Source organism: Trichoplax adhaerens, genomic scaffold, assembly GCF_000150275.1.
Source record: "Trichoplax adhaerens TRIADscaffold_8 genomic scaffold, whole genome shotgun sequence".
NCBI classification, from domain to species: Eukaryota; Metazoa; Placozoa; class Uniplacotomia; order Trichoplacea; family Trichoplacidae; genus Trichoplax; species Trichoplax adhaerens.
In genome coordinates this window covers 2,667,355-2,693,598 of record NW_002060950.1, presented here as the reverse complement: position 1 = coordinate 2,693,598, position 26,244 = coordinate 2,667,355, and the positions used below count along the sequence as shown (strand labels likewise).

Here is a 26,244-nt window from a genome sequence, read left to right as displayed (position 1 = left end):
TGTAACCTGAATTGCGCCGCTTTATGTGCTTACCAGGAAATACTCGTATAGTGAATACTACGCAATAGGCTCTTCTAAGACTTATTTCTAAAGGATACCACTAAAATAAGATCGGATTTCGAGAAATAAAATTGATATAAAATCTTTACTTTTACTGTATCGTGATTATACTTACTAATTCACGAGTCTACTACAGTTCATTCGAACAGCGTTCTGTTTATAATATCATCAATAGATCTCGGTCAATTTGCTTGCATGACATCAATAACTGATATTCAGGTTGTAACTTAAGAAATTGTCACTTTATTGAATTATTCTTACAACAACAAAACAAATTTTAATTTGTTATACGTATACGGCTACTTTTAATCCGAAATCTGCCAGTCAGATGTTCGACTGCTGATTTCTAATAGTTAACAGCAGTATTTGCCTAACCATTTGTTAAACATCTTCAAGAATCTAGTACATAGTGACATCCATCTTCGCTAGAAAATCTAACATAATATATAGTTTAGTAACCTGAAATATTAAAAAATCGCAATACGATTCTCTAAACACTATCATCTAGGATCTGTCTCGAAGATATCTCTGGGCCAGAGCAGGCAATGGGGCTGCCGTAGGGATAACTCTAGGAGACAAACCGGCTGATCCAGCAATATCAAAGTGGGTGTAGCGAATAGGATTCTCTGCGTCAATACCGAACTATAGAGAGTATTTATAAGGCCTTCATGAGTTTTACACATACGATTATATCTTTACTAGTCTTTGCACTGCAATTTAGGAGATTTTGATGTTATGTAAATCAAATTACGCAAATCAGACAACATCAATAGCAAGAGTACTATGGCAATCAGGCTTTGAAATTGCAATATCAGTAATGATACTTCAGTGATCATAACACTCGAAAAAAATATTTAGTAGTCTTCGGTACCATGTGGGTACTATCTAGAACTAGAAAATAAGCTTTGACGCTAAAGAGACGAATATTTATTTCTCTATGGATGTTACTATTGAACTTTTATTCATTTATGGATTTTTCGATATTCATGATCAAGCTAAAATTGTAAACACCCGTAAACAATGTGACTGCGAACTTAGTGACATGATATTGCAGTCTCTCTTGCAAGTGTAATTAGAAATGATGATTAATCAAATTACCTTGTCAAGTCCAGAAGCACGAATCATAAAGGCTGCTGGAAATTGATGTCCACGCGGAGTTCTAGAAGATGGTAAATCGTTACATTGTCTTACATCTTCATATACTGATTCTGGTCCAACAAAGTCGTAATCCTATTATGATGCATTAATAAGAGAAATGATCACCTTTCGAATTTATAATGCTATGGATACCACTGAAGGATACGAGTAGTACAAATTTCATCGTGATAATTACTAAGTGCAAAAGTCTAACCTCTCGTCTCAGAGTTGATATTTCCAATGGATCGCCAACTTCATCTCCGGCTAACGTATATTATACAAATAAAGTGTCATGTGTAGAATTATCAATATCGGTTTTACGTACGAGCAAAGTTAGAAATTACAAAATTTGCGTACTTTCTATATTTCCTACAACATTAAATGAATACTAATGCGCACAGTGACTTAAGCACTACGCTGCAGCATAACATTAAATTTGCCCATAATGATAGTTTAATAAGTGCTACAGTGCCATCTGATGAACTCAGAAATTTAAGTATGCATTTTGGGTTTGTAAACTTACCACACTGTAATTTACATGCAGTTTGAACTTTCTTAGCTGGGCCGTTATCTAAGACACACTATAAGAAAATTGAATATTCAGGTGCTATCAAGTTATAATTTCTACAAATAAAAACAATTGAAAAGGGCGAAATTTACAGAGTAACTGGTTCCAACGGCGATCACTGCGTGACCTGTTAAAGTTGCAATGGTCATAATGTGAGGGTTCACTTCATTTTGTGCCTATATAATTGTAAGTTCATTTTGAAAAAAGAGTTACCGTGTTACTAAATTTTGATCACCAATTGTGCTAATTATGATGACAATAGTTATTATTATTAAATCAGTAAATCAGCTAAAAAGCAACGACTCACCAATTCTTTCATACGACATAAGACGTCGCACATTGCCATCCTGCCCTCTGCATCAGTATTGACGACACGAACGCGAACTCCTGCTCTTGAAGTTATAATCTCATCGCACACATAGCAGTCTACATTTTATTCAATTTAAATCAAGTACAGATTGAAATAAATATCAACTACAGATATTAATTCATTGGCTGAAATTGTAGAAGTAGGATGCAGTCATGACAAGTCCTATGTTACATGGTAAACTCATTATTTCGAGATTAAATTGTTGCAGTTGTATATTAACCTGTTCCAATGCTATTTCGTACAAGAGCTAAGCCTCCTAGGACTCTAATGTTCTTTGGGCGGAAGCGAGCCAAAATCTAGAGTCATATAATAACAATGTCAAATATGGATAAGAATAAAATAACAGATAGCGCAGCGTAGTTGCAATATCTTTGACTATGAGTTAGCTTCAATAGCCAATATAAACGATAATTAAAGTTGTAAAAGTGCCGCAAGATCAACTTCGAGCTAAAAGTAAGGTACAATATAAAGTTGAATAGAAATTATCAACTTTTACGGAATCAGTGTGCATACCTGAAAGAAGCCAGCAACTGTTGCAGCTCCGCATTTATCCCTTATCAATAACGATAACAAAAAATTATAATGTAATTCTACGTGGGTGAGGACTGAAGAGCATTTATTTTAATAAGCAACCTGTTCATTCCTCGCATAGCACCACCAACTTTCAAGTCTGCACCTCCAGTGTCCATTGTTACTCCCTATCCATATTAACGATAATCATTTCTATTAAGAACCTGGCGGACAACTATTATTAGTCAGCCGTATTGTTTGCATACGGCAAGAAATGTAGTCTTAAAATATATTGCATTATTATAATTTTTAAAGAGCAATAAATTATAGAGCTACCTTGCCAACAAGGAGGAGAGTCTCATCAGGAGTGCCCTCGCCATTGTATTCAAGATACACAATGCGACCGTTATGACGAGGTACAGCTAAAGCGTAAGAAATACAAAAATTGGTTCCATTTTTGAGAATAGGAATTTCGGACTAACTACTCTTGATATCATGAGCTAATAATTGATAAGGCAACAAGGTGTTTACTTTCGCTACATCGATTGACCGCTGCAAAGAGCGGATATTCCTTGCCAATCGTTTCTACATCCGAGATTACTTGGACCTGAATTGCAATGTTATCATAATGATTTCGATTTTATTAGTGAATTACTTAAAGTTGTATACTATGTCCAATATGGCCAATTTAATTCACAATCAACAGAATACAATTTGGTCAACTAAGGTATTGTCAAAGCTATCGATCTGTAATAACCTTAACAGGTGTATCCTTGAAAACATCTTGAACATAATTGGCGGCATTCGGTGGAGCCATACGCTCGGGATCTGATCCACCGATATCGCGACAGACTAATCTGTGATTAATATTGAGATGATAATTGTTAGTGTGCAATATCGCAATAGTTGTTGGGTACATTTGTAATCGTTTGTATGATATTGGAGACAGTACCTGCCACTCTCGATTGCCGATAGGAATGGAATTAGTGATTTTTCATTCTATGTACGGTATATAGCATATTGATCCCCATTAGTGTTGTAACAATGATTATGTTCAGATTGCTTAAGGTCATGATATCATGGTGATACTAAACACAAGGCACATGTTCTACAGTACTATTACTTACCTCATTTCTGACAAAAACACCTAGCTCTTCTATATAACGCGTTTGTCTTGCTTCTCTCAATTCCAGTGGCTGAAATAGGACATGATATATCCTTGATCAACTTTTGCAATGATTAAGTTTACTCACGTTTGAATAAAGTTATTATGTGTATTAACGTACAACATAAGCAGCACTCAAAGCGCCCAACACGCCCGATTCAAAGGAATGAGGGAATGGTGTTTCGCTAGGTAATATGAGTAGAGGGCGTTTGCTTTCAGCTTTAGACGCTCTAATAAAAGATGGGAACATCAATGAACGACTGCTCTATGAATTATTATACTTCCATATCATTCAGGCGTAAAATTGACCTATTTATGCCTGCTTTTGCAGCATCGGTAATACGCCTGACATCGTCATAATCGCGGTTAAGAGGTCCAGTGGGAGCATAAATCTATTAATATTCAAAATCGTAAGTTTACCATTTTATGAAGTAACCAATTCATTCTATACACTGTAAAATGATTGAAAAGTAAAGAGGACAGCATTATTGCTTCTTTATAAGGACTCATTGACCGTTGCCGCAAGTGCTATTGGTAATTGTGTTACTACACTAACTGCATGAAGGTATACGTCTATCGAATGAAAGCTAGCTTAAACTGTGATAGAATGAACAGCTTTACACTTTAGATTCAACAAGTTAGAGTAAACTAAAATAACATCAGTCATTCGTTAATTATGTACAGGATTGCATAGGAGATTTGATCTATGCGTCTTCTAATGCAAGTAATGCATCATTATTCATTAATGAATTAAGGATACGATTTGACAAATCTCGTGAGCGATAACTTGTTGTTACAATCGTCTCAACGAGGTTAATTTATAGTTATGTCCTTTTTACCAAGGCTCTGTTGGTGACTTCTAAAATGTGAGTGCCAGAATTGAAGGAGGCATCGATCTATAAGATAAAATGAAAGCAGTAGAAAGTTGCTCAACTTGACGATTAAACTTTGTTATTGTTGTGTGATAGCAAGATTGATAGTCTGCTGTTGCATTTTATTGCAAGAAGGCAATGATTTTTCTGCAGTGTAGTGGCACTGCATTATCAAGCCTTTCCCTTTTTCGAATGTACTGTAATTAGTATGGCCTTGATGTAATCGCTATTTACAATTTCAAAGATTGCATCATTCTACTTTACTGCTTTACGCCAATACAAGTATCAAGTTATTCCGTGTAATGCACAACGATCCCTTTTTATGTTGTATATGTCTATCTCTCTACTTTGAGCTGATACTAGCAGTTGTTTGAATCCTTCGTGCTACTCTTGACTACGATGGCAGACTGGCAATTCTACATCCATTCGTCGATGCTAATGTGAAAACATGCTACAGATGTATTATACATATAAAGGTGACTACTGTACTTTTTATTCCTAGCTATTTTACGGATTGAAAAATGAAAAGCATCCATTACAATTCCAATTGACGCTCGAATATTGATGATGAGATTGTAGAACGGTTTACCTTCGAACGGGATTGAAGAGCACCTTTGATTTGAGTCCAGCTATCATCTATAGCATCAATGGAGGTAGCAACCAGTACAATACAGGAGTAATTTGCATCGAATGGATCAGAGACTGCCGTAACTTGGCAAGGAAGGTAGGCATCGCTGTCAAGAAAAAATACAATCAACCAAATAAGCGTTGTTGATATCGACGATGGAGCATGATTTTCACACTTCATCAAGCTAGTCATGGATTGTTACGTTTTGTAAATTCTTCTACATTGTCACAAGGAAGATTTATTCGAAATCTGTAGACAAGTCCAATAAATGGATTTACATACTACAACTTTTATGCCTAAGTGACTGTGCTACGATAGTCAAGCGGAATAAGTTCAAGTTGTAGTGAGCTTCTCGACGGTAATGTAGAAAGTTATGAACATAACGAAGGACAATCTCATTTCATAACACTTCTCCATGCTATACCATCATCGATTGCAATCGCGTTTTAAATACTCTAATAAGAGGCAAGCTATGTCTGCCTAGTACTGACATCATTTCTCAACTTACTTTGCACTCATGTTGGCTTTGCTGGAGGAAGAAGAAGAAGACTAGCGCCAATTCGGTGGAAATTGAAGTAAGACAGCACCAACCTACGGATTGCTTGTGTAGAGAACGATATCCTCGCACTACACTACAGTATAGTGTCTAGGGTATCGCACCATGACACTCGTTACAGCCGAATCAAGACCTCCATCGTAGTCATTTAGTATGCACGCGATACCGCTAACTGCTATGTTGCTGATGATAGCCGAGAGCTTACCATGGAGTAGAAAAATACAACGACGACTAGAAGAATTTGCATTATGGCCATCAAAATTTCCACTACTACTTGGACTTTCTTTGAGTAGTCTAAGCGAGCCCATAGACTACTCAAAAATACATTATGCACTAGAAAATACCTAGTGGCCTATGAAAATCTTCACTACTACATGGGTTTTCTTTGCAGTAGTCCAACGACGACTAGAAGAATTTGCATTATGGCCATCAAAATTACCACTACTACTTGGACTTTCTTTGAGTAGTCTATGCGAGCCCATAGACTACTCCAAAAATACACAAACCACTTGAAAATACCTAGAGGCCTATGAAAATCTTCACTACTAGTAGTCCAAGGACCACTAGAAGAATTTGCATTATGGCCATCAAAGTTTCCACTACTACTTGGACTTTCTTTGAGTAGTCTATGCGAGCCCATAGACTACTCCAAAAATACACAAACCACTTGAAAATACCTAATGGCCTATGAAAATCTTCACTACTAGTAGTCCAAGGACCACTAGAAGAATTTGCATTATGGCCATCAAAGTTTCCACTACTACTTGGACTTTCTTTGAGTAGTCTATGCGAGCCCATAGACTACTCAAAAATACATTATGCACTAGAAAATACCTAGTGGCCTATGAAAATCTTCACTACTACATGGGTTTTCTTTGCAGTAGTCCAAGGACGACTAGAAGAATTTGCCTTATGGCCATCAAAGTTTCCACTACTACTTGGATTTTCTTTGAGTAGTCTATGGGCTAGCATAGACTACTCAAAAATACATTATGCACTAGAAAATACCTAGTGGCCTATGAAAATCTTCACTACTACATGGATTTTCTTTGCAGTAGTCCAAGGACGACTAGAAGAATTTGCATTATGGCCATCAAAATTTCCACTACTACTCGGATTTTCTTCGAGTAGTCTATGCGAGCCCGTAGACTACTCCAAAAATACACAAACCACTTGAAAATACCTAGTGGCCTATGAAAATCTTCACTACTACATGGGTTTTCTTTTGAATAGTCCTTGGACTACTCCAAAAATACCTAGTGGCCCATCAAAATCACCGCTACTACTTGGATTTTCTTTGAGTAGTCTGTGAGAGCCCATGGACTACTGGAAAAATAGATAGACCTCTACAAAATACCTAGGGCCAATGAAAATCTCCATTACTACATGGGTTTTCTCTGGAGTAGTCCTTGGACTACTCCAAAGATATATAGACGACTAGAAGAATTTGCCTTATAGACATCAGAATTACGACTACTACTCGGATTTTCTTTGAGTAGTCTATGCGAGCCCATAGACTACTCCAAAAATAAATAAACCACTAGAAAAATACCTAGTGGCCTATGAAAATCGATGCTACATAGGCTATTTTTGGAGTAGTCCTAGGACTACTCCAAAAATACATCTTATAGTAATTTTGAACCGAAATACCATGTATTACGATATGCTATTGAGATATTGATATGGATTCTAAGCTGTTATAAATATAATAAATGTTTAGTAGCATCTCCATCAGAATCATACAAGAAGGATGGTTCTGGAATCATTTCTTACAGCAATTTCTTGACGGAATCCTTACGATAATAATAATGCGATATATTCTAATATTCCTATTATCGGAATATGGAGATATACCGTATTCTAATCAAGTCATTAAAAATGTAATAAATCCTCCAATATGATAGCAATTTGATAGTATAAAACATTTTAAAGATCTAAATCGACGCCGATAGACTTAGACGTACTGTGTTCAGGAATCAACCTGTTTTTCTGCCATCAGAACTTACGCAATTGCATATTCATATCATTCCTTGCTCTATTCTAATATTCCCATTGCAAATTACAATGGATTATAATTACAGCTTTGAATATACAAACGAAAGACTTTATTTTAGACTGCAAGTTCGCCTGTGTAAGGCTTAAGTAAAATGATTAGTATCCATTCAATGAGTATTAAATGGAGGGAAGAATACTCCATTCCCCTTGCAATAATAAAATCAATCAAGACTAGGATAATGCTTGTTACCCGTTTTCAAGGTTGCCATGATTGAAGGCCATACCCCTGCCTTAGCCCTAAAGCCTTGTGCCTTGCAGGATTAATACACCTCTAACTTACGCGTAAATTAGTTTGAAATCACGTTTTCAATAGGATTTAATCACTTTTGTACACGGAACAGTTTAGTAGAGTCTAACAAATGGAAACTTGTTATACCCAATTGCCAAAGAACCATACTGGCCTTCTGCGGAAATCGTACAATTTAATATCGATTGAGATATAAGCTGGGAAATGGAAGAGAATCTCATAAGTAACACCATTCTTGTTTATAGAACCATAAATCGTGGTAAAAATTATTCGTTCACATAAAATATATTTTAAATCGAGTAAACTAGATATAATGCAATCGGTATAGAATCAGATACTATTACCATAAAGTTCTAAGCATATTCAGCAAGAAGACTACTAGAAGGTAAATCAAACTCTCATTTTAGTAATAAAACATAATAATCTCCCGATTAAAAGATATACGCTGCAATCCTTGATCGATCAACAAACATGGCGATACCATTAGCAAATTGCTTAGCTAAACTGAGGATATATCTAATCAAGATACAATGATTGACATTAGCATTGATTCTGATGATTCAGCCATATACGTGTATCCTTGCACATTTAGACGAATGGACTAACTAAGCTATCAAACAGTAATATGAAATAGGATATCCTCGCTTACTCGCTTTGCCAACAGATGACGGAAATGCCGCTCTAAACACTCGATACGCGTTGATACAGACGATAGCTCATTTTATTGAGATAGAATCTATAATTACAGAGTATTTTATGCACTTCTCTCTGAACTTAGTCAGACACTAATGTTCGCAAGAATGCAATACATTTTATTGTATTTTAGCCACTTTTACTAGACATAGTACCGCGTAAAATTGGTCCTATTACACGGTAGACTATTTGCCTACATTAATCCGCTAAAACGAAAAATAGATAAATCATATTTACATCATTTTCTGTACATTAATACAGATCAAGTAGCAGCCTCTTGAAGGATCTACAAATCTGAAAATTATCTAGGTCAAAGAGCGAAATAAGCTTCCTATATCACGCAATTTTAATATCTTTCGAGAATTAGACATTCACTGCCTATATTGCAATATAGATTCGCTGGTTTTCTAACTTTTTTTAGTGTATAGGAAAGAAAAGATAGTTTAAAACCGATAGTACTATTACAGTGACTTAATTTTTTTCAAGAATATTTTTTTAGCAGCTGTAAGGATCGCGCTAACCAAGGAGAAATAAAACTTGTTTTCAAGCGTGTGAATTTATCAAGAACAAAAATGAGAACGTCCTCAAAATTCCAAAATAACCACTACATTACATTCAATAATTTACATCAACAGAAACTAAGTTTCCCTATTATATTCAGATCGATTTTGCTTGCAATATCTGGTCATATTGATGACCGACTACTTGCTCATACTAATTTTTTAAAATCAAAAATATACTAAATAGTTACAGATCATTTAAAATGGAAACTTCATGAAAGAGAGGTAATTTGTAGTGATGGAAGGCAGTACAACATTTCTGTAGTACTTAATCGTTATAATCGGTAATCACGTCTGCTGTAGGCATGCTATAATCAATATCCTTTAAGCCATCCAGCCAGCTTTCACATTTTGCACGATTAACAGCTCGATAGTCTTGATCAGCTTGGTGCTGGCCGACTTCTGTTGGATTATTTTGACTTGGACGAATACGTCGATTTTTGTCCACACTATTGCCTTGTTGTTTCTTGGAATGATCGTCGTCAATTAATGCTGAATTATCATTTTCGTCGTTTGTGCCTTGATCAGCATGATGTGATTGATGATTTCGTGTATCTGGATCATTTAGTGACTGCAATTTATTGCTTTCTTGATCCATTGTTCCTAATAGAGTTTTATAATCATCGATGGATACAGGCCGACTGGGATTTTCTGAACCACCTCTACTTGATTCTGATTCAATATTATTGGATACAGCTGCCGGTGTGGAATAACGTGCTGAACGTAACAACTTGGGGCTTAATAGTGCTTTATCGGTTAATGATACTGCCCCTGCATTATCATGACCTAAACTACCATTAATGGAGATCATAGTTACCGAACGATGATGTAGTTTTTTCAACATTTTCTTATGATCGATAGTATCAATAGAATTGGATTGTTTCATAGCTTTTTCACTCTCGCTTATAGCTAAAATTGAATTGGAGGCTGCTGCTGTAAATGAATTGGCGCGTTGGCGATCAAACATCATCGGACTACTTAATGTTCTGCTACGTCCATGTTGTTCACTTAGCAGACGTCCTATATGATTTGGAACTAACTTTACGTTATGATTGGCATCATGACTTGATGTGGCTACCCCATGATTACGATGATGGCGTAAAGGAGTTGGAGCTTCGCTATGATGTTGATTTGGTATCGGCGGTAAGACCATGCTATTACCAGACCAAGAGTGAGCTAATGGATCGCTTCTTCTAGCCATAATAAAGGATCAGTTAACAAATAGAAAGGATAAATAATTTAATAGGAGATAAGATATTTCTTCAAGTTTTGTTTTCTTTAAATTGTAGCAATAGAAAGGCTTAATAGGTTAAATATGAAATTACTGACTGCTTGATCGATGCTTAATCATGCCGGGTATAGTTCTGTGAAAGATAGAAAACAACAAATTAATATTAGAAAAGATACAGTTAAGCTTGCCTGTGGGCAAGATTTTGCCATGAGTAAATATTGTATGCAAGTAAACATAAAATTTATCATGGTAAAGAAATAGGCCATCTTGAATAGAGTATCCACAATATGCCTACTAGTTAAGTCACATCAAGTACTCGCAATGGGTAGTAAATATTGACGTTACTAGTATCTATACAGCTCGATATGATTATCATATACATGGAATATACAGTACTGTACATCAAATTTACTATTTCACAAATATTCAACGATCATTTCGCTATTTAAATTTATGCGTTTATCATATAAGGTATTTACTATACTTATACTACTTAAGTTATACCAAATACTCGCAATCCGTATAGATCGATGCGATGATCATATCCATGAAATAAACTGTTACCACAAATCGAAATTTGTGGCGAGGAGAAAATTAAGCTATCACAAAAAATAAACCTATGAGTTTACTGTCAAGTTTGTCCTCCCCGATATCTACTTACAGTGCGGCTCTAAATACTGACAATCTCCTATCATCAAGAGGAACAGCAATGCTAGTCTCTCTTGAAACGCCAGTCAATTTTATAGTAAATCGACATAAACATTTATTATTAGTTTATAGATAACATCATCTAACTATACCGTTATCTATTGAAAAGATGCAAAACGTTATAGATAAACTAATGTGAACACATTTTTAGATAAGTTATCTTATGGAAACTATGTTATAAAAGCTATGCAAAAGTTACTCCGTAACAACTCTACATCAAGTTTACTATTTCACAAACATCCTATAGTCATTTCGCTTCTTAGAACACAGTATTAAAAAGTCTTTTTAAATTTCAATTTAACTCATGGTGATATATACTGCGATGACGGAGTACAACGATACGTAGAGTGGAAATGAAATACTGACGGAAATAAATCGAGTAAGTATAAATCCTATATTCATCATGATAATGTTTTTCAATGAGAATTGAAGCCCAGAAAAGTCAGCCAATGGCGAATAAAATAGAGAACTGGCAATCTAAATATGAAGGCACTTGTGATCTGCTTTTCATTTCTCACGATAAATTTATTCAATAAAAATTAAAGTGTAGAAATCTTAGATAATGCAAAACAATAGAGAATTGGTAATCGGAATATTAAAGTACTTATAGTCTACTGTTAAATAAAGTTTCCAGTAAAATACACGTGCTTATTCGTTGTCATGACTTGCCAGTGCTCTAATATAGATACTAAATTACAGACAATCAATCAATTCAGAATAAGTTGCACTCGAATTCTGAATAGAGATAATAATTGCTGAATGTTTACTTACAGGATTGTCTGCATCGATTTGATGCTCATCGATTATGCCTCGATTTAAAATTCTATCAATACCTAACTCTATAAGTAAGCTAAGCCATGATATCATGGCATTCAAATTATTGCCTGTAACTATTTCGAAATGTCAGCTATTGGGATTATTGACCCCAAAATTCGAAAATCAACCTTTCCAATTTTATTCTATTAATGCTTAACCCTATGAGCAAGCTAAGCCATGAAATCATGACACACAAACTATTGCTCGCAGCCATTCTCAAAATCGCAGCTATTGGGATTATTTATAAAAAATTGAAGATCAAATCTTTCCATTTTCACTCTATCCATGTCTAACTGTATAAGAAAACTAAACTATGAAATCATGACACCTAAATTTTTATCTATAACTATTTCAGAATGACAGTTTTGAGATTGTTTATGAAAGGCTAGATAATCAATCTTTCTATTGATCTAATTTTCAATTCTACCAATGTCTAATATTGTAAGCAAGCTAAGCCAATAAGTCTCGACATCAAAATGATTGCCTATAACTATTTCAAAATGATGGCTATTGGGATTGTTTACGAAAAATTAGAAAATCAATCTTTCTATCGATATAATTTTTAATTCTATCAATGCCTAACACTATAATCAAGCTAAGCCATGAAATCATAGTCCATGAATTATTGTCTATAACCATTTCAAAATGACAGCTATTGGTATTATTTCCCCCAAAATGGAAAATTAATCTTTCTATTTCTATATCGCCTTAGGATTATTGCCTCCCTCTCTGTTTGAGATATACAATCATTCCATGATTTTCGATTCATTGTGAACATTATCGAACAACTTTAAGCTTGAATGTCCCTTCCATTAATGAATAGAACCAGATAGATTGCTGTCAATTTTGGCGTAGGATTAGTATAAGAATAATACCGAGTTCAATTTACCATACTATAGTCCTATTACTATTTTTGGATCCATTCTATCCATCGATAATTCATGAATGAATTATTGCAGTCCACAGCTTCCTTTCAAGATACATGGATAAAGCTATTGATAGTGGTCAAACTCAAGATTGTATTAGCGTGTATTACTGTTAAAAAACTATCGATAGTTTGTTGAAAGCTTTTACAGGATACTATATCTACGATATTTATTGTTAGAAAATAGAAGAGCGTTATTGAACCGTAGTATGTGGGAGTTATTGGCAAATAATATAAATTCTTGATTGCTTTTAATAGACTTCTTCATAATATGGATAATTTTCAATAATTAGGCTAAAGGAATGCCCGATAAAATATTTTTTCATCCTTCCATTTTTGAAATTCAATAAAGTATTGATGAGTCAGTTGAATTATTTTGTTATCGGCATTTTAATCGCAGGAAGAATTGAAATTTGTGGTATGTAAATTCCATAACTATTATAGATTTATTAATGCTAGTGGATGGATAAACGTATAAAGAAAATTATGGCCTGTGACTTCTTTTATTTAAGATATCATAGATATTCTACTACAAGAATTATAAAGTGTTTCTGAGCTACATACTGTGGATATATCGATTTTTTTTAGCACGGAATCTTCAATTATTCAAACTCTATTCGAATTTCGAGAGTTTGCGAAGCTTTGCAGCTTTTGAAGACTAATTGTTCAATTTTACAAACAAAGAGTAGATTTACTTTCAGCGTATTAATTTCAATCCTTAACAAATTTCAACTATTAATCATGCCGGGGGATAAAAGTGTGTTAATACCTAAAGGTGGCAATAGGTTTTAATATTTATGGACTTCATTGTAATTTATTGATATGCTAAAGAAAGATGCTAATGGCTGTATTGATGTGATAGACGGCAATAACATGTCTTGAAAGTGTTGTAAATTAGGGCAAAAGTAATAATTTAAAAATTTTAACCCTAAAGTCGATAGCAGCCATCACTCCTTGCTTAAAGCGATCTTGAATTTCATCTCCGATGATATGCCAAACAAATTACGCTATATCTTTGCATCAACTACCCAACTGCTGTAAAATTGGCTTATAGTAAGAATAGTTATAGATTAATATGAGAATCCCAAAATTCAAGTTCATTACCGTATGGAACGCATGAATAGATTGAATAAGATTACCCTAGCCACTACACTATTCCATTGCGATTCATTAATACTCATAAATCGGATGAAACGAACAAATAATTCCGTTATATAACCATGATTGGTTGATTTGTATTGCAATTTACTCGCATAAACATCAGTTGTATTGGTGTAGCAATATCCAACAGACTACAAAAACATTTCCTGATAGAGAAGGATATCTTAATTGTAATGAACCATTGAGACTTATAATCTGAAGGTACGCTAAAGCGATTAAAAGTTACTTGATTCATTAAAGTGTCAATCTGTAAACGAATAAAAAATAAAAAATAATACGGTACGACAATGGTGCTGAGGGAAATGGGGACCATGGGCTATATGAGCACGTCTCGAATTACGGCAGGAAATCTTAAATTAAAACGACAAAATTGATTCTCTTGATAGTTATGAAAGCGCCTCTAAATTCACTGATCAAACGAACGATGAATAAAAATTGAGAATCGATGTTGCTGTTGGGTACTGCAAACGAAATTTTTCATTTACGTGATGGCGATAATCGCGTGGTACCGGCACTTAAGAAAAAATCTCGAAAGCCTTTATTTACCAACATACCCGTATGACGGTATTAGTAGAAGCACGCTATAGCAATAGGATACAGCTTTTACCAATAGCTAAACTACATTTCCAATAAATTGAATAAATCAGTTAGGAAATAATCCTATTGGGTATTCGATCTAGCCTAGGCGTTTTTGTTCTTATCCATAGATTATTCTATAAGAGTATTGCAGTAATCTTTCATTTCTTACTGAATTGATATGTTTATATAGGGTTAAGCTAGTTCTATTTGGTAGATCTACCTTAATCTACAGTGGCCGAGAATTACCATCACTTTCACTGATAAACTCTGAAAGCCTGGTGTTGTCAAAATGTCCGAGTTACTTTAATGATAAGAATATTAAAACTCCTTTATTTTGTAATGAATGGGGTTCATAATCTTCATATCTGTGATTGAGATCTAATATTGGAGTGATCATTAATTTCATCATTAATTAATCTATTTGCGTAATCAAGATTTCACTTCACAAATGATAGTATATATCTTCTGCTTCTATTTGAGCATGGGAAGAACTGTAAAGGCTTACGAAGACACAGTTAACAAATTTTATCCGGCGTTAGCAACACTATGAAGAGCTTTACTATTTTTAAGACTGTAGCAAATGAATTTATCATTATCATTATCGCTTAGATGGATGTAGGAATTATAAGTGAATAAAGCGGTAGATTTACTTCGTGTAAAGATACAAGTCTTTTATCAGTCATTTTCAACGCCAAGTACAGTATGCAAACAAGACTAAACACGGATAATTAGGGTACGAAAAATTGGACGCATTCGGTCCTTAGATATCTTGTCAGTCACTATCGTGCTATGGATGGTTTATATAACATCCCCAAAGTTTAATTGTAACAACGCTTACCTTTGATACTTTGTAATTTCGTAAACCCTTTCATAAATTGTGTGAAATCGATGACAGCTCGATCTACTTATCTTGGTTCAACGAGAAGAGTTGGAAATGAAGACGCTGGATGGCATAGATCGTTTAATGATGGGAAATAATGTGATCGATGAAGCAATTTCGTTGTTTTTTGTGCTCTTACTATAAGATCTTTTCAACTTGATTGTGGCAGCATCATGATGCTTTCAGGCCAATTTTGATAACGTTGCTTTTGTTCTCGAAAAGAACGGATAAGGCTTCAAAGTTATTAGCTAAAAATGTATATAGATAAATCGATTTTGTGAGTAAAATGCGAAGTGGATGGATGAGTCAATTTTTGGATCACTTTTTTTGAATCTTCTCTATGAATTAATTTAGGGATAATACTTTTTGAACTCGGCACGATCAACCTGGCACATATTACCTTCCTATCTAGCTCAGCGTGTATTCTGCGATTAAAATCGGCTCAGGGTTAACTTAGATATGATGGTGCTACCGGTAGAAGGCAAATTAAAATAAGTTGATGAAGAAGGGTACAATGTTGCTTCTAGGCATTGACTCTATCATGGACAAGGCAATTATCCGTGTTGAATAGTATTATCATCAACAATGACTGATTAAAAAAAAGAAGATGAATTAGATGAACTGTATAAATTTATCTTGTTGTTGATAAGATAATATTAATTATCCAATGATCGTTGAAGTTGCCATAGTGGTCATTGTTAAGTGCAAAATGGTCCAATTTTAATTATTCTTTTTATTTAACCGACACAGTTGTTTTCATATTTGACTCATCAGTCAATAAATTAATTACAGATGAAAATTGAATTATTATCCAATTTATAATTAATCAAGGTGATACTGACTTCATTTACATCTTATTAATCGTCCCTTTTATCATTTCTTAATTGTCTCATTGTTAGTCAATAATGGAAAGACGACAACCACCATCGCTAGATTTGGCATGTATAAATTGACTATTATCATATCAAGTGTAGAACAAACTGATTGCGATGGATCCCACGAGTTGAAGGCTACTTATTAGCGTGCAATAGAGTAGTTCTCCAATTCAGTAACAAAGCGCTATGAACAATCTTGAATAGGCTAGATACGCCTATATGTATGCTTTATTCGTTAGTTACAGGTATTTATGATGGCGTGCGTAATGATTGAAATTTGAGTATGTCTTCAAATGAAAGGGGAGTTTTGAACGCTACTATATATAGCATAGTTTTTAAAGTGGAGTATGTCTGAATAGACAATATCAATATTCAATTACAAACCATAATAGGAAATGTCTTCGGCTAGACTCTTGCTATTATTTCTAGTAGCGACGAATCAAAAGAAAGTTAGTGAGAAATGAGTTACAACAGTCGAAAACTGTTACTACTGGATGGGATTAAGCATCCGTATTCCTTGTTCACGACCTGAATTACGTTGACAATTTTTTGATTTAAGGCATAAGAAACGACGGTAGACGATTTAAGATTTAATCGCTGTAAAATATCGACTCTTGTTTTCGAACTACTCTCTAATTGTTGCTAGTCGATTATACTTGTATATATAAAATTAGAAATGGAAATGCTAATTTGCTAATACATTTTGATGTTAATAAAATGACACTATGGAGTTTCTAGACAAATGCATTGTTGAAATGATGACTAATCAGTTTGTAATGAATGGCGATTTCAGGAACCAGTAATTCTTTTTGCGTTGTCGTTAGTAATGCTTTCACGGCATTCAATGAATGCATATCTCATCACTAGCTAAGAAATAATTTCAATACCAGATCTACTGCAGGAAGCATATACCGGCACTTTAAGATTTAGAAATATTTAATTTGCTGCTTAAATTACATATCATTATAAAATCATAGTAAAATCCAACTACTGTAACTCAGATATACTACAATATAGAGGAGGGGTTAACAAGTATAAATACAAAACAAATACGCAACGTATAGAAAAATCATGCAGTCGTGAGTATATATATACATATATATGTATTTAAATGACAATTTGATAGCTATTGTAGAAACTGAGTAATAGTCGCCAATAGTACAGATAGAAATCTCAAATCAGGAGTCCTGTACAGGGGATTGGCTAATAATTCAACCAGACTTAGATTAGTTCATCCAAAAATGATAAATCAATTACAGGTTCAACTTTGCCACGATCTGTTTCCTTCAAAGAGTTGCCTTCATTACTCGCTTCCCAGAGATTACCAGTATTCGTTTGACTAACACTACTACGTAATGATGATTGATAAGATTTATTTACACTAGGAATAGCGTCTTCGCTTGACGTTGGAGTTTCCGGAACGTAGCTTACAATGTCCTTATCATCATGACATTTTTGTAACTTTGTCGTTGAAGTAGCTTCGGGGGATGGATCGACCCAGATACTCTTTCGTTTATTTGGTTGGATGCTATCAATAAAAGTTTCTGGAATGTAGCTTCCAGGTACAGTTTCTAAAATCGAGTCAGACTGATTCTGTAGAAATGATTTTTGAACCAGAATCCTACTGTCACCGAGGCTGCTACGATTACGATTCCTTTTAAAAGATTCACTCGGCGTTGGCCTATTCAAGAATATGTTGATAAAAAATATCAATAGTGCAATCTACTTTCTTATTAGATTGATTATAATTACTACACAATATTTGCAATATTTATTTACAGTGTATTGGGTTGGCCGTTGAGATTATCGGAAAATAGTTCATCCAGAATATCATTACAGGTAATGTTTGCTTTTTGAGTTTTCGTTTCACTTTGACCACAAAGAAATATTAAAGTCATGCTAAATCATATTTCTTTACCGAATTTGAGTACATATATGTATAATAAATTAAGTGTAACTAAATTTAAATACCGATTGGAATCCGATTCATCGTCTTTGTCATTGGAATTTTGACTTGTATGAGCATTGCTATCGGAGCTCAGATTCTCTCCTGTTTTCATGCGCTAAAAGTTTGTGTATTGGTACTCTCATTAACACATACCATGTAACATATCTAAGCTCTAAAACATCTAGCTAGATTAGCAATGTCCAACTGTCTATACCTCAACATTTACAATTTCTCTAGCAGTGTCAACCAGCTCTTGCACCGACATATGGTATATAATTCTTTTTACTGCTTCTTGCTTAGTTCTGGTACAAGAAAATGTTAGTTTAAAATTAAAATATATGGCGTCACAAATAATAATCGCGAATCAAGGTCGTTGCAATTAATCTTCTAGCTTTTCTAGTGGGTTACAATTAAGGTTAAAAAATTATTAAAATGAGTATGCTATTCACAAATTCGCATTCAAAATAAATATCAAAGTAAGGAAGGGAAATGCTAATTACTGCTTAGTTAACCCTGAATATTCAGTGATGACGAATACTACATACATTTTCTTTCTCTTAAATCCCATCGAACTTGTTTTTACTTGTGCGAGATCAGGCGTTAGATGGCGAGTTAATTGCACACCATTTGTTTGTTGGTTATTCATATCATAGGGTTGTGTTGCTTCGGAGTCATTTATCAAATCGTCATCACTGACTGAATTTGAAAAATTTGGGGTAGCATTTTCTAACTTTGAATCACTAAAATCGAGTTGTGTTTTAATGTCCTTAGAGGTTTCTTGTTGTGCGCCTTTAGTTTCAACAGATTCGTTATCCGTTGTGCTCTATTATAACATTGACGGAAGATACGTGTAGTATGCATAAGCCATCCATACAACATGACCGATTCATCGAGTCAACGTTATGATAAAAATTAAAAATCTACAGCTATTAGAAAGTGATTATTAACCTGTGTGGAATTCAGCCACGATGGTAGCGACCGGAATTTATTTGACTGTTTACGTGTTAGTGTAGGTGATGGTTTGCGCATCGTCCGCTCTTCTGATCCGCTTTCTTCATCCTAAGAATATGCCCGATGTTATCATTACGTTGATCATGCTCAGACATGATATTCAATAATTATTCAATACCGTAGTATCATCTTCATTTGATCTCTGTTGATCTAACTGGACTAACAACATAGCAGTAACATGCTTGCATGTGCCTGTCATACCAACAGGACAGGAGCATTGAGCGGAGAGTATACCTATAAACACAACATGGCTAACTTGTAAACAAGCAAACGCATAAATGCGATTGAGTACGCAGTTAGAAGTACTATCTGATTGTCTTATTACCGGAACAGCCAATAACAGCTGAAGCCTTGTATGGCACATCTCGGGTTCCTTTGCCTATACAAGATGGTAGCAGAAAGTTTGATAATGTAGTCTCCAATAGAATATTGTCGACACCGTCTGATAAATAACAACTTCGGTATAATTCACTAATGTGTACATCTTATTAAAGTAAATTCACTTACAGACACAATTTAATGTCATTAAGCCGTTGCTGTCATTGCGTATGGGTGTCAATGATTCTATATTATCTTTGTATTGCATGCCGCGTGAAAAATGAGCTGGGCTAGCTGCCATTTTTTGGATATCTTTCAATGTCACTTTAATTTTGTTAGGTGTTTGTTCTTTATTATGTAAGTGATACATGAATCTTTTTAGCATACTAGACAATCGTTTCCCGTCTGCACTAATCAAATAAATGAGCTTTACATCTATTTTCAAATATAATTGGATGAACTTACTGTTTGAAACGGGATTTTCATCCGCTAAGTCACAGCTTTCTTGAGATATTTGTGATAATTTGCTTTCTATAAAATTTCGTGATACTTTACGTACAATACTTCGCGAGGCCTTTTCCACGTAGAAGTTAATATAACTTGGAAGTATGCGTGAGATATTAGAAAGAAATAATGAACAACAAGCAGGGGAAATAACTACTGTAATTATCATTTTTACCTATCGAAAACGGCTTGTGTCTTATAGCAAGCACCATGCAGGCGACCATAATCAGCCATATGGTATATTAGACAACAGCTCAATTCATTATGGAGAATGTGACAATCCGAGGTATTACATTTATAAAAAGGCACTATATCGCGGTCTTTTGACAGAATAACTTCTGCTTCATTAGTACTCTGAGTTAAATCGACGTAATCAGACCGTGTGTATTCGAAATTTCGTACAATGTCGGGCAAGCACGAAACATGGGCATTGTTGCGAATACTTATAATCTATAATGTGGTATCCAGAGTTAGCTTCATTTCAGAGCAGTTTTCATAAAATATTGAAAGACTATCGCAGTAATGATAATAAATACATATAAAATATGCACCTGACGTGGGTTGCGTAGTAACTTCTTTATGGGAATACTTTTGATACCAGCATTGTCAGCACATTGAGTATGATAATGTGAACTCGTAACATACAAGGTGGATTGATGGAAGAGATTTAGCCTGTGTATAAATTGGAGCCATGCAATAATGCCAGGGCGTGGTAATAACGTAAATAGGCCTGATTTCGTCGGATCGTTAACAAAAGTGAAAAAAACTGGGACCGCCGTTAGCTAGCAACAATAATGTATCGTAATACAATTACTAAATTAGGAGACACACGCGTGTTGAAGAAACAAATTGAAAGATAACTTCCAGTACCTCCGTGCAGATTTTTCCTATCATGTAGCGCATATCTTTGACACAGGAGCACATTTTAGCATTAGTAATTTTAGTAGCAGTGCTCTCATCCAGTTCTAGACTGCTTTGTTCTGAGTCAGATTGACCTAGTGTTGAATAATTGATTAAGTGTGATTATTATGTAGTAGACCATATTTTGACTACATTTGTAAAGCATGTTATAAGTAAGTTGTACATGTTAAATTACAGCCAATCTATACGTTGCTGTCTTTGATGCATATCTGAAGAATGATAGAATTAGCTAGTATGTTGGCGTACCACAACGATGTCTTCCAACCCGTACGACTATTATCCTACCAGTAGGATTAGCGTTTGACCACAGACGAATGGCATCTACAATACCATCTTTAGTTTTAATGGAAAATTTGTTATCTTCATCCTTCTCGACTAAAAGAGCTTCCCATTCTATAAAGAGGGCAGGTAATTCTAATTGATACGGTGAATTACAGAACAGTGTAGGCTTGGGTTGGTGTAGGTTTTCAAATTCTTCCCATGTTGGTTTCTCTATAGTACGCGTAGTAAAGTAACAGTTCAACATTAATACGAGCAAATTTATGAGTAATAGCATTTTCGCAAAATTAATAAAATTAAAAATTTGAAATACTTTGTACTTTGTACAATTTAATTCAATCTATTGTCGCAATGCGAACCTGGCTCGGATAATTTATTTCCATACATTTTGCCACCAAGTTCATCATCAAACCACCGATCGAATTTCTTATCGCTTTCCATAGGCCGGCTAGGATAATTATAGTCGGCATTACGATTGGGGCTATGATGCATTTTAACTAATGAAAACTTTGCCAGAGCCCATTCTCGAGCCCACCAACACTGCAATCTACCATGATTTGGATGCGGATTAAAGACATAACACGCAAAGGTGCACTTTGGGACCTGGAGACAAAATGCTAGATTAACTGATCGATAGTACGCGGTCTATAATGTAACGAATAATTCTACAGTATTATCTATCATTTAGTCGCTACAAATAGTTTCTCTTGACTTACTTTATCTTTTATGATTTTAAGGTAGGAGTTTCTAGTACTGACAGACCAATGCTCGTCATCGACAACAACATTGAAACCCTGTTAAGATCAATACAAATAATGCAACATTGATTCCATCAGCACTTAGCGACATTGGTCGGGGGTAAAGTTTAGCTACCAGGAATGTAAGCTAGTAGTTACAGGCTTGACTGAAACATACTCTTATACAGCAGCCTATGTACAGAATATATTATCAAGAGTAGGTGAAAACGAATCAAGCCATCTTATAGCTATAATAATACTCTAAATATGCGCGTAGTGAGAGGATCGCATGGATTCAACAATACCAGTTCCATTCCATCCTACCTGCCTAAGATTTTGAACAACTTTTAGAATAACTTCACGCAAGCAAGTATCAGGTTGACGAAGAAAAAGCTCTCGAGCTGAAACTCTGCGATGAGTGGCAGCAAAATGCTTCAAGTAGTAACAAGTTTTACCCTAGTAAGCAAAATAATATTGTATATCAGATACGGTTGTAGGGTACGTAGGTGATATATCTCCTACCAATAACTGTCAAGATATGAATATCGATCAAGTTGTAACCAACTAATAGACACCAAGGCTGACATTATTCAAAAAGTAACTAAAACACTCTCTCTTCGGATCGACAGTGGATAACTACTGTAGCTACTGTAGTAGAGTATCAGTACTTGCTTGCAAAACGTAAACAATGATGCTTACCTCTCATCGCACACACATCAATACAGTATAAGTATAATTGAGTAAAAGCTTAGAATCAAAGTGAGTAGAAATTAAAAGGAAGCAAATGCATCGGATGAGATCCCTGCTCAACTACCGCAAGCCTGATTATGCACAGGGTGTTTCATTTTGTAAACAACATCCTAATCAAAACTTGACTCATAGCCAGATCACTCTATTAAGACGCTTTGGCGTTCCGTTAGCCATAACACCCTTTAATGAAACATTTTATCCGTCCAAGATATCAATTACCCTATGGCCTTGGCTATTTGCTTTAATTGCATGCTTAATTGGACATGGAGGTAAATTAAAATTAGACTATTTTGGCCTTGATTGACTACTCTTCGCTCATTCTACGATGCAGCCATAACAAGATACCATGCAGCTCGATATTGCATGCAAGCGAAATAGTAGACTGTTCAATGGACCATGATGGCTCTGTTGTTAGCTTACAGTATGTGGAGGGCCAAAAAAGAAAACGACTTCTACTGCCATAGTGATGCAGTTGCTTAGCGAGCTTGTGATTGATGATCATCAAGGAATAGAAAGAGAGCAAGAGCAGCCATTGCATCCAGCTGGACCCACGTGGAGCCTTGACAGTATCAAGTTGGTGTTGTTATTGGGCTCTGGCGTCCAGGTGGATGACGTTGTATCGCCTCAGCTGCTGCCACACGTCACAGCACTTTCAGCCAATTTGACGGCGTCCAATTGAAAATGGCGGTCCAGCCAGTAGCAGAGAAAATCATCAATAAGTTACGCCGTCGTTTTGCATTTCAAAGGTGCCACGACAGTCATTGACATGGAGAATATTAATTTTCAAGTCAGGTTGCAACTTTTTGATGTTGCCATTCAGTTGTGTATGGCGGTCAAGTTGGATTGCATAGCAATTACACCTGTCGAACAGTCTTACCAAACGGTTCACAACTGGTGAAAATGCTTTACGGTTTCAGCGGAGTCCGATTATGCTCCTAAGTACGGTGTACAGTACTCTCATAGGAGCAGTCCATCCGGTCAATAGTGACAGTAGCTACTCTCTATTCATCAGTGCCGTCTCCAAAATAAAGTAAATAGCCTTTCATTACAGCCGATCTCAGCAAAAATGGAGCGAAGACCGTCCCACTCTTAAGAAAACAGAAACCTAAGGCAGTATCGCCGCGCAAATGCGGTACCCTCACCTAAAGTACAGTACACTATATTAATGTCCAGTGCAGAACAAGACAAGAATTTTCCTTATACTGTACAGTATTGTAGCTGACTACGTTACTGTACAGTGTACAGTAATTCCTTTTTTCCCAAAACGCTTTGCGGCCTTTCCACTACAGTACTTCACACTGCACACTGTAGAGTGCGTACTGTACACTGTAGGGTACAGTAAGATACGATACAGTACTGTCGATCTGAAACGATACGCTGGGACCTCTCAAGTAAAATGTCGCCCCTTGTCCAGCGTCTCCTTCTCTCTCTCTCTTACTATAATCCGCCATATTCGTGTTAGGAAAAGAAAGGGAGAGGGATAGCGAGCAATAGACGGTGGAGAAAGGGTAATAGTTTGACTTGAGTGGTTCTAACGATACGCTGGGACCTCTCAAGTAAAATTGTTACCCCTTTTCCAACATCTCCTTCTCTCTCTCTTACTATAATCCTCCATATTCGTGTTAGGAAAGAAAGGGAGAGCGATAGCGAGCAATAGACGGTGGAGAAAGGGTAATAGTTTGACTTGAGTGGTCCTAGCGATACGCTGGGACCTCTCAAGTAAAATTGTTACCCCTTTTCCAACGTCTCCTTCTCTCTCTCTTACTATAATCCGCGATATTAGTGTTCGGAAAAGAAAGGGAGAGTTCAAAGCATCCGATTTGGCTGTTGCCCATCCATCGTGTAGGTTCAATTAGTAGAAATTCTACTAAACATAATCACAGCATCATGCCGTAGGCACCACACAAGGATACTGTCGATAGAGGGGAAAATTGCGGTTTTACCTATGCAGTAGATGTGGCCACATTGCCAGTATTGGATATGGCGCGATAGAATGCAGACTACTGCACTCAGTAATTCAAGTTACAATGATGGCATGGATTTATCCGTACAAGTATTAACAATTTACAATAAGTGATTCTAAATCAAGTACAATGGTCTCTTGGACAATCAACAGCAACATATATTCTGTGATATAGAGAATAGAATACCGACATGGTAGTATTTACGCGTACATAAACTAAAAACGTAACATGCAATGATGGAACTTGTTTTGCAAATAGATTAATCAATCATCATTACATAACTCATAATGCAATAAAGTCACGCGCTTTCAATCATTCTATACCATAAATGAATATTTTACACGGTCTATTGATCAGCAAGAAGACAGCTTGCATTGATCTACCTAATTCAAAATGGACAAAGTTGGACGAAAAATAATAATATAACCATGGATGATTCAATGCTACTCAATGTAGGATTTTAATGCAGTGTTCAATAGCGTATCTTCTGATTGAAATTGGAAAAAGTAAAATTGAGCAAACAAGACGCCTTGATTAAATCGGAGTCTCTGTCATCATTCAAAGAAGATTCTATGAGATATAACATCTTCAGGCGCCGATATTTACGCCTTCAGTCTGTTACCTAACGATAGAGAGAGTACGGAAGATGCGAAAAATAGCTTCGTATCCAGGGCGAAATATCTTCACAAATACACTACTGTAGAATTTAGATGGTCAGTTTATCACGATGCCTCGGTGATCAATGGCATGAGATCAATCATAAAGAAGATTTTATATGTGAAATGCAGTATGTCAATGTTGCCCTCAATACAGGCAAAACCTCCGAAATAACCAAATCAATTTATTAAGTAGAAGAAAAGCAATCTCGACGAGCACTTGCTAGAATTAAGCGAAATGCGACATACAGACCGTAAACAAGACTGTATAGCGCCATCCATTTCAGTGCCAAATAATCAATATAAAATAGTGCTATAGCAATTTAATATAACATTCACGAATTGAATTCACAACCAAGAGGTTTAAAAAATATAGCCATCTTAACATGGGATGTAAATTATAATGACATTAATCAAGGAGATAGTGAAATCATAAGGATACTGTAAAATAAATCCGCACAGCATACAAGAAGGTAAACAGAATAATAGTATATGTTGTATTGAGAGATTGACTGGATTTAAAATTAAAATTAAAACTGCAGCTCTATCAAAAGCGATAA

General features: G+C 35.4%; 3 protein-coding genes across 3 annotated transcripts; all 3 read right to left on the bottom strand.

The window, feature by feature from the left end:
- Nucleotides 1-301: 301 nt before the first annotated feature.
- On the bottom strand, nucleotides 302-5,829 carry TRIADDRAFT_64124 (expressed hypothetical protein; the record flags this gene model as incomplete). Its single annotated transcript, XM_002114627.1, has 18 exons — nucleotides 302-702; nucleotides 1,159-1,290; nucleotides 1,412-1,461; nucleotides 1,721-1,778; nucleotides 2,073-2,191; nucleotides 2,356-2,431; nucleotides 2,649-2,688; nucleotides 2,769-2,833; nucleotides 2,982-3,067; nucleotides 3,177-3,252; nucleotides 3,403-3,502; nucleotides 3,598-3,644; nucleotides 3,773-3,841; nucleotides 3,932-4,040; nucleotides 4,120-4,202; nucleotides 4,650-4,706; nucleotides 5,272-5,416; nucleotides 5,819-5,829. The coding sequence occupies 18 exons, from the start codon at nucleotides 5,827-5,829 to the stop codon at nucleotides 565-567; spliced, it is 1,461 nt and encodes a 486-aa protein (XP_002114663.1). The 3' UTR covers nucleotides 302-564.
- A 3,860-nt stretch (nucleotides 5,830-9,689) lies between these two features.
- On the bottom strand, nucleotides 9,690-10,622 carry TRIADDRAFT_58727 (uncharacterized protein; the record flags this gene model as incomplete). Its single annotated transcript, XM_002114626.1, has 1 exon — nucleotides 9,690-10,622. One exon carries the CDS (start codon nucleotides 10,620-10,622, stop codon nucleotides 9,690-9,692), a length of 933 nt encoding a protein of 310 aa, XP_002114662.1.
- Nucleotides 10,623-17,817: 7,195 nt separating this feature from the next.
- Nucleotides 17,818-23,526, bottom strand: TRIADDRAFT_58726 (uncharacterized protein; the record flags this gene model as incomplete). Its single annotated transcript, XM_002114625.1, has 17 exons — nucleotides 17,818-18,277; nucleotides 18,568-18,659; nucleotides 18,759-18,846; nucleotides 19,090-19,367; nucleotides 19,493-19,603; nucleotides 19,674-19,789; nucleotides 19,881-19,934; nucleotides 20,063-20,308; nucleotides 20,339-20,472; nucleotides 20,553-20,827; nucleotides 20,929-21,159; nucleotides 21,248-21,372; nucleotides 21,584-21,790; nucleotides 21,937-22,222; nucleotides 22,294-22,371; nucleotides 22,639-22,770; nucleotides 23,485-23,526. 17 exons carry the CDS (start codon nucleotides 23,524-23,526, stop codon nucleotides 17,818-17,820), a joined length of 2,955 nt encoding a protein of 984 aa, XP_002114661.1.
- Nucleotides 23,527-26,244: the final 2,718 nt, after the last annotated feature.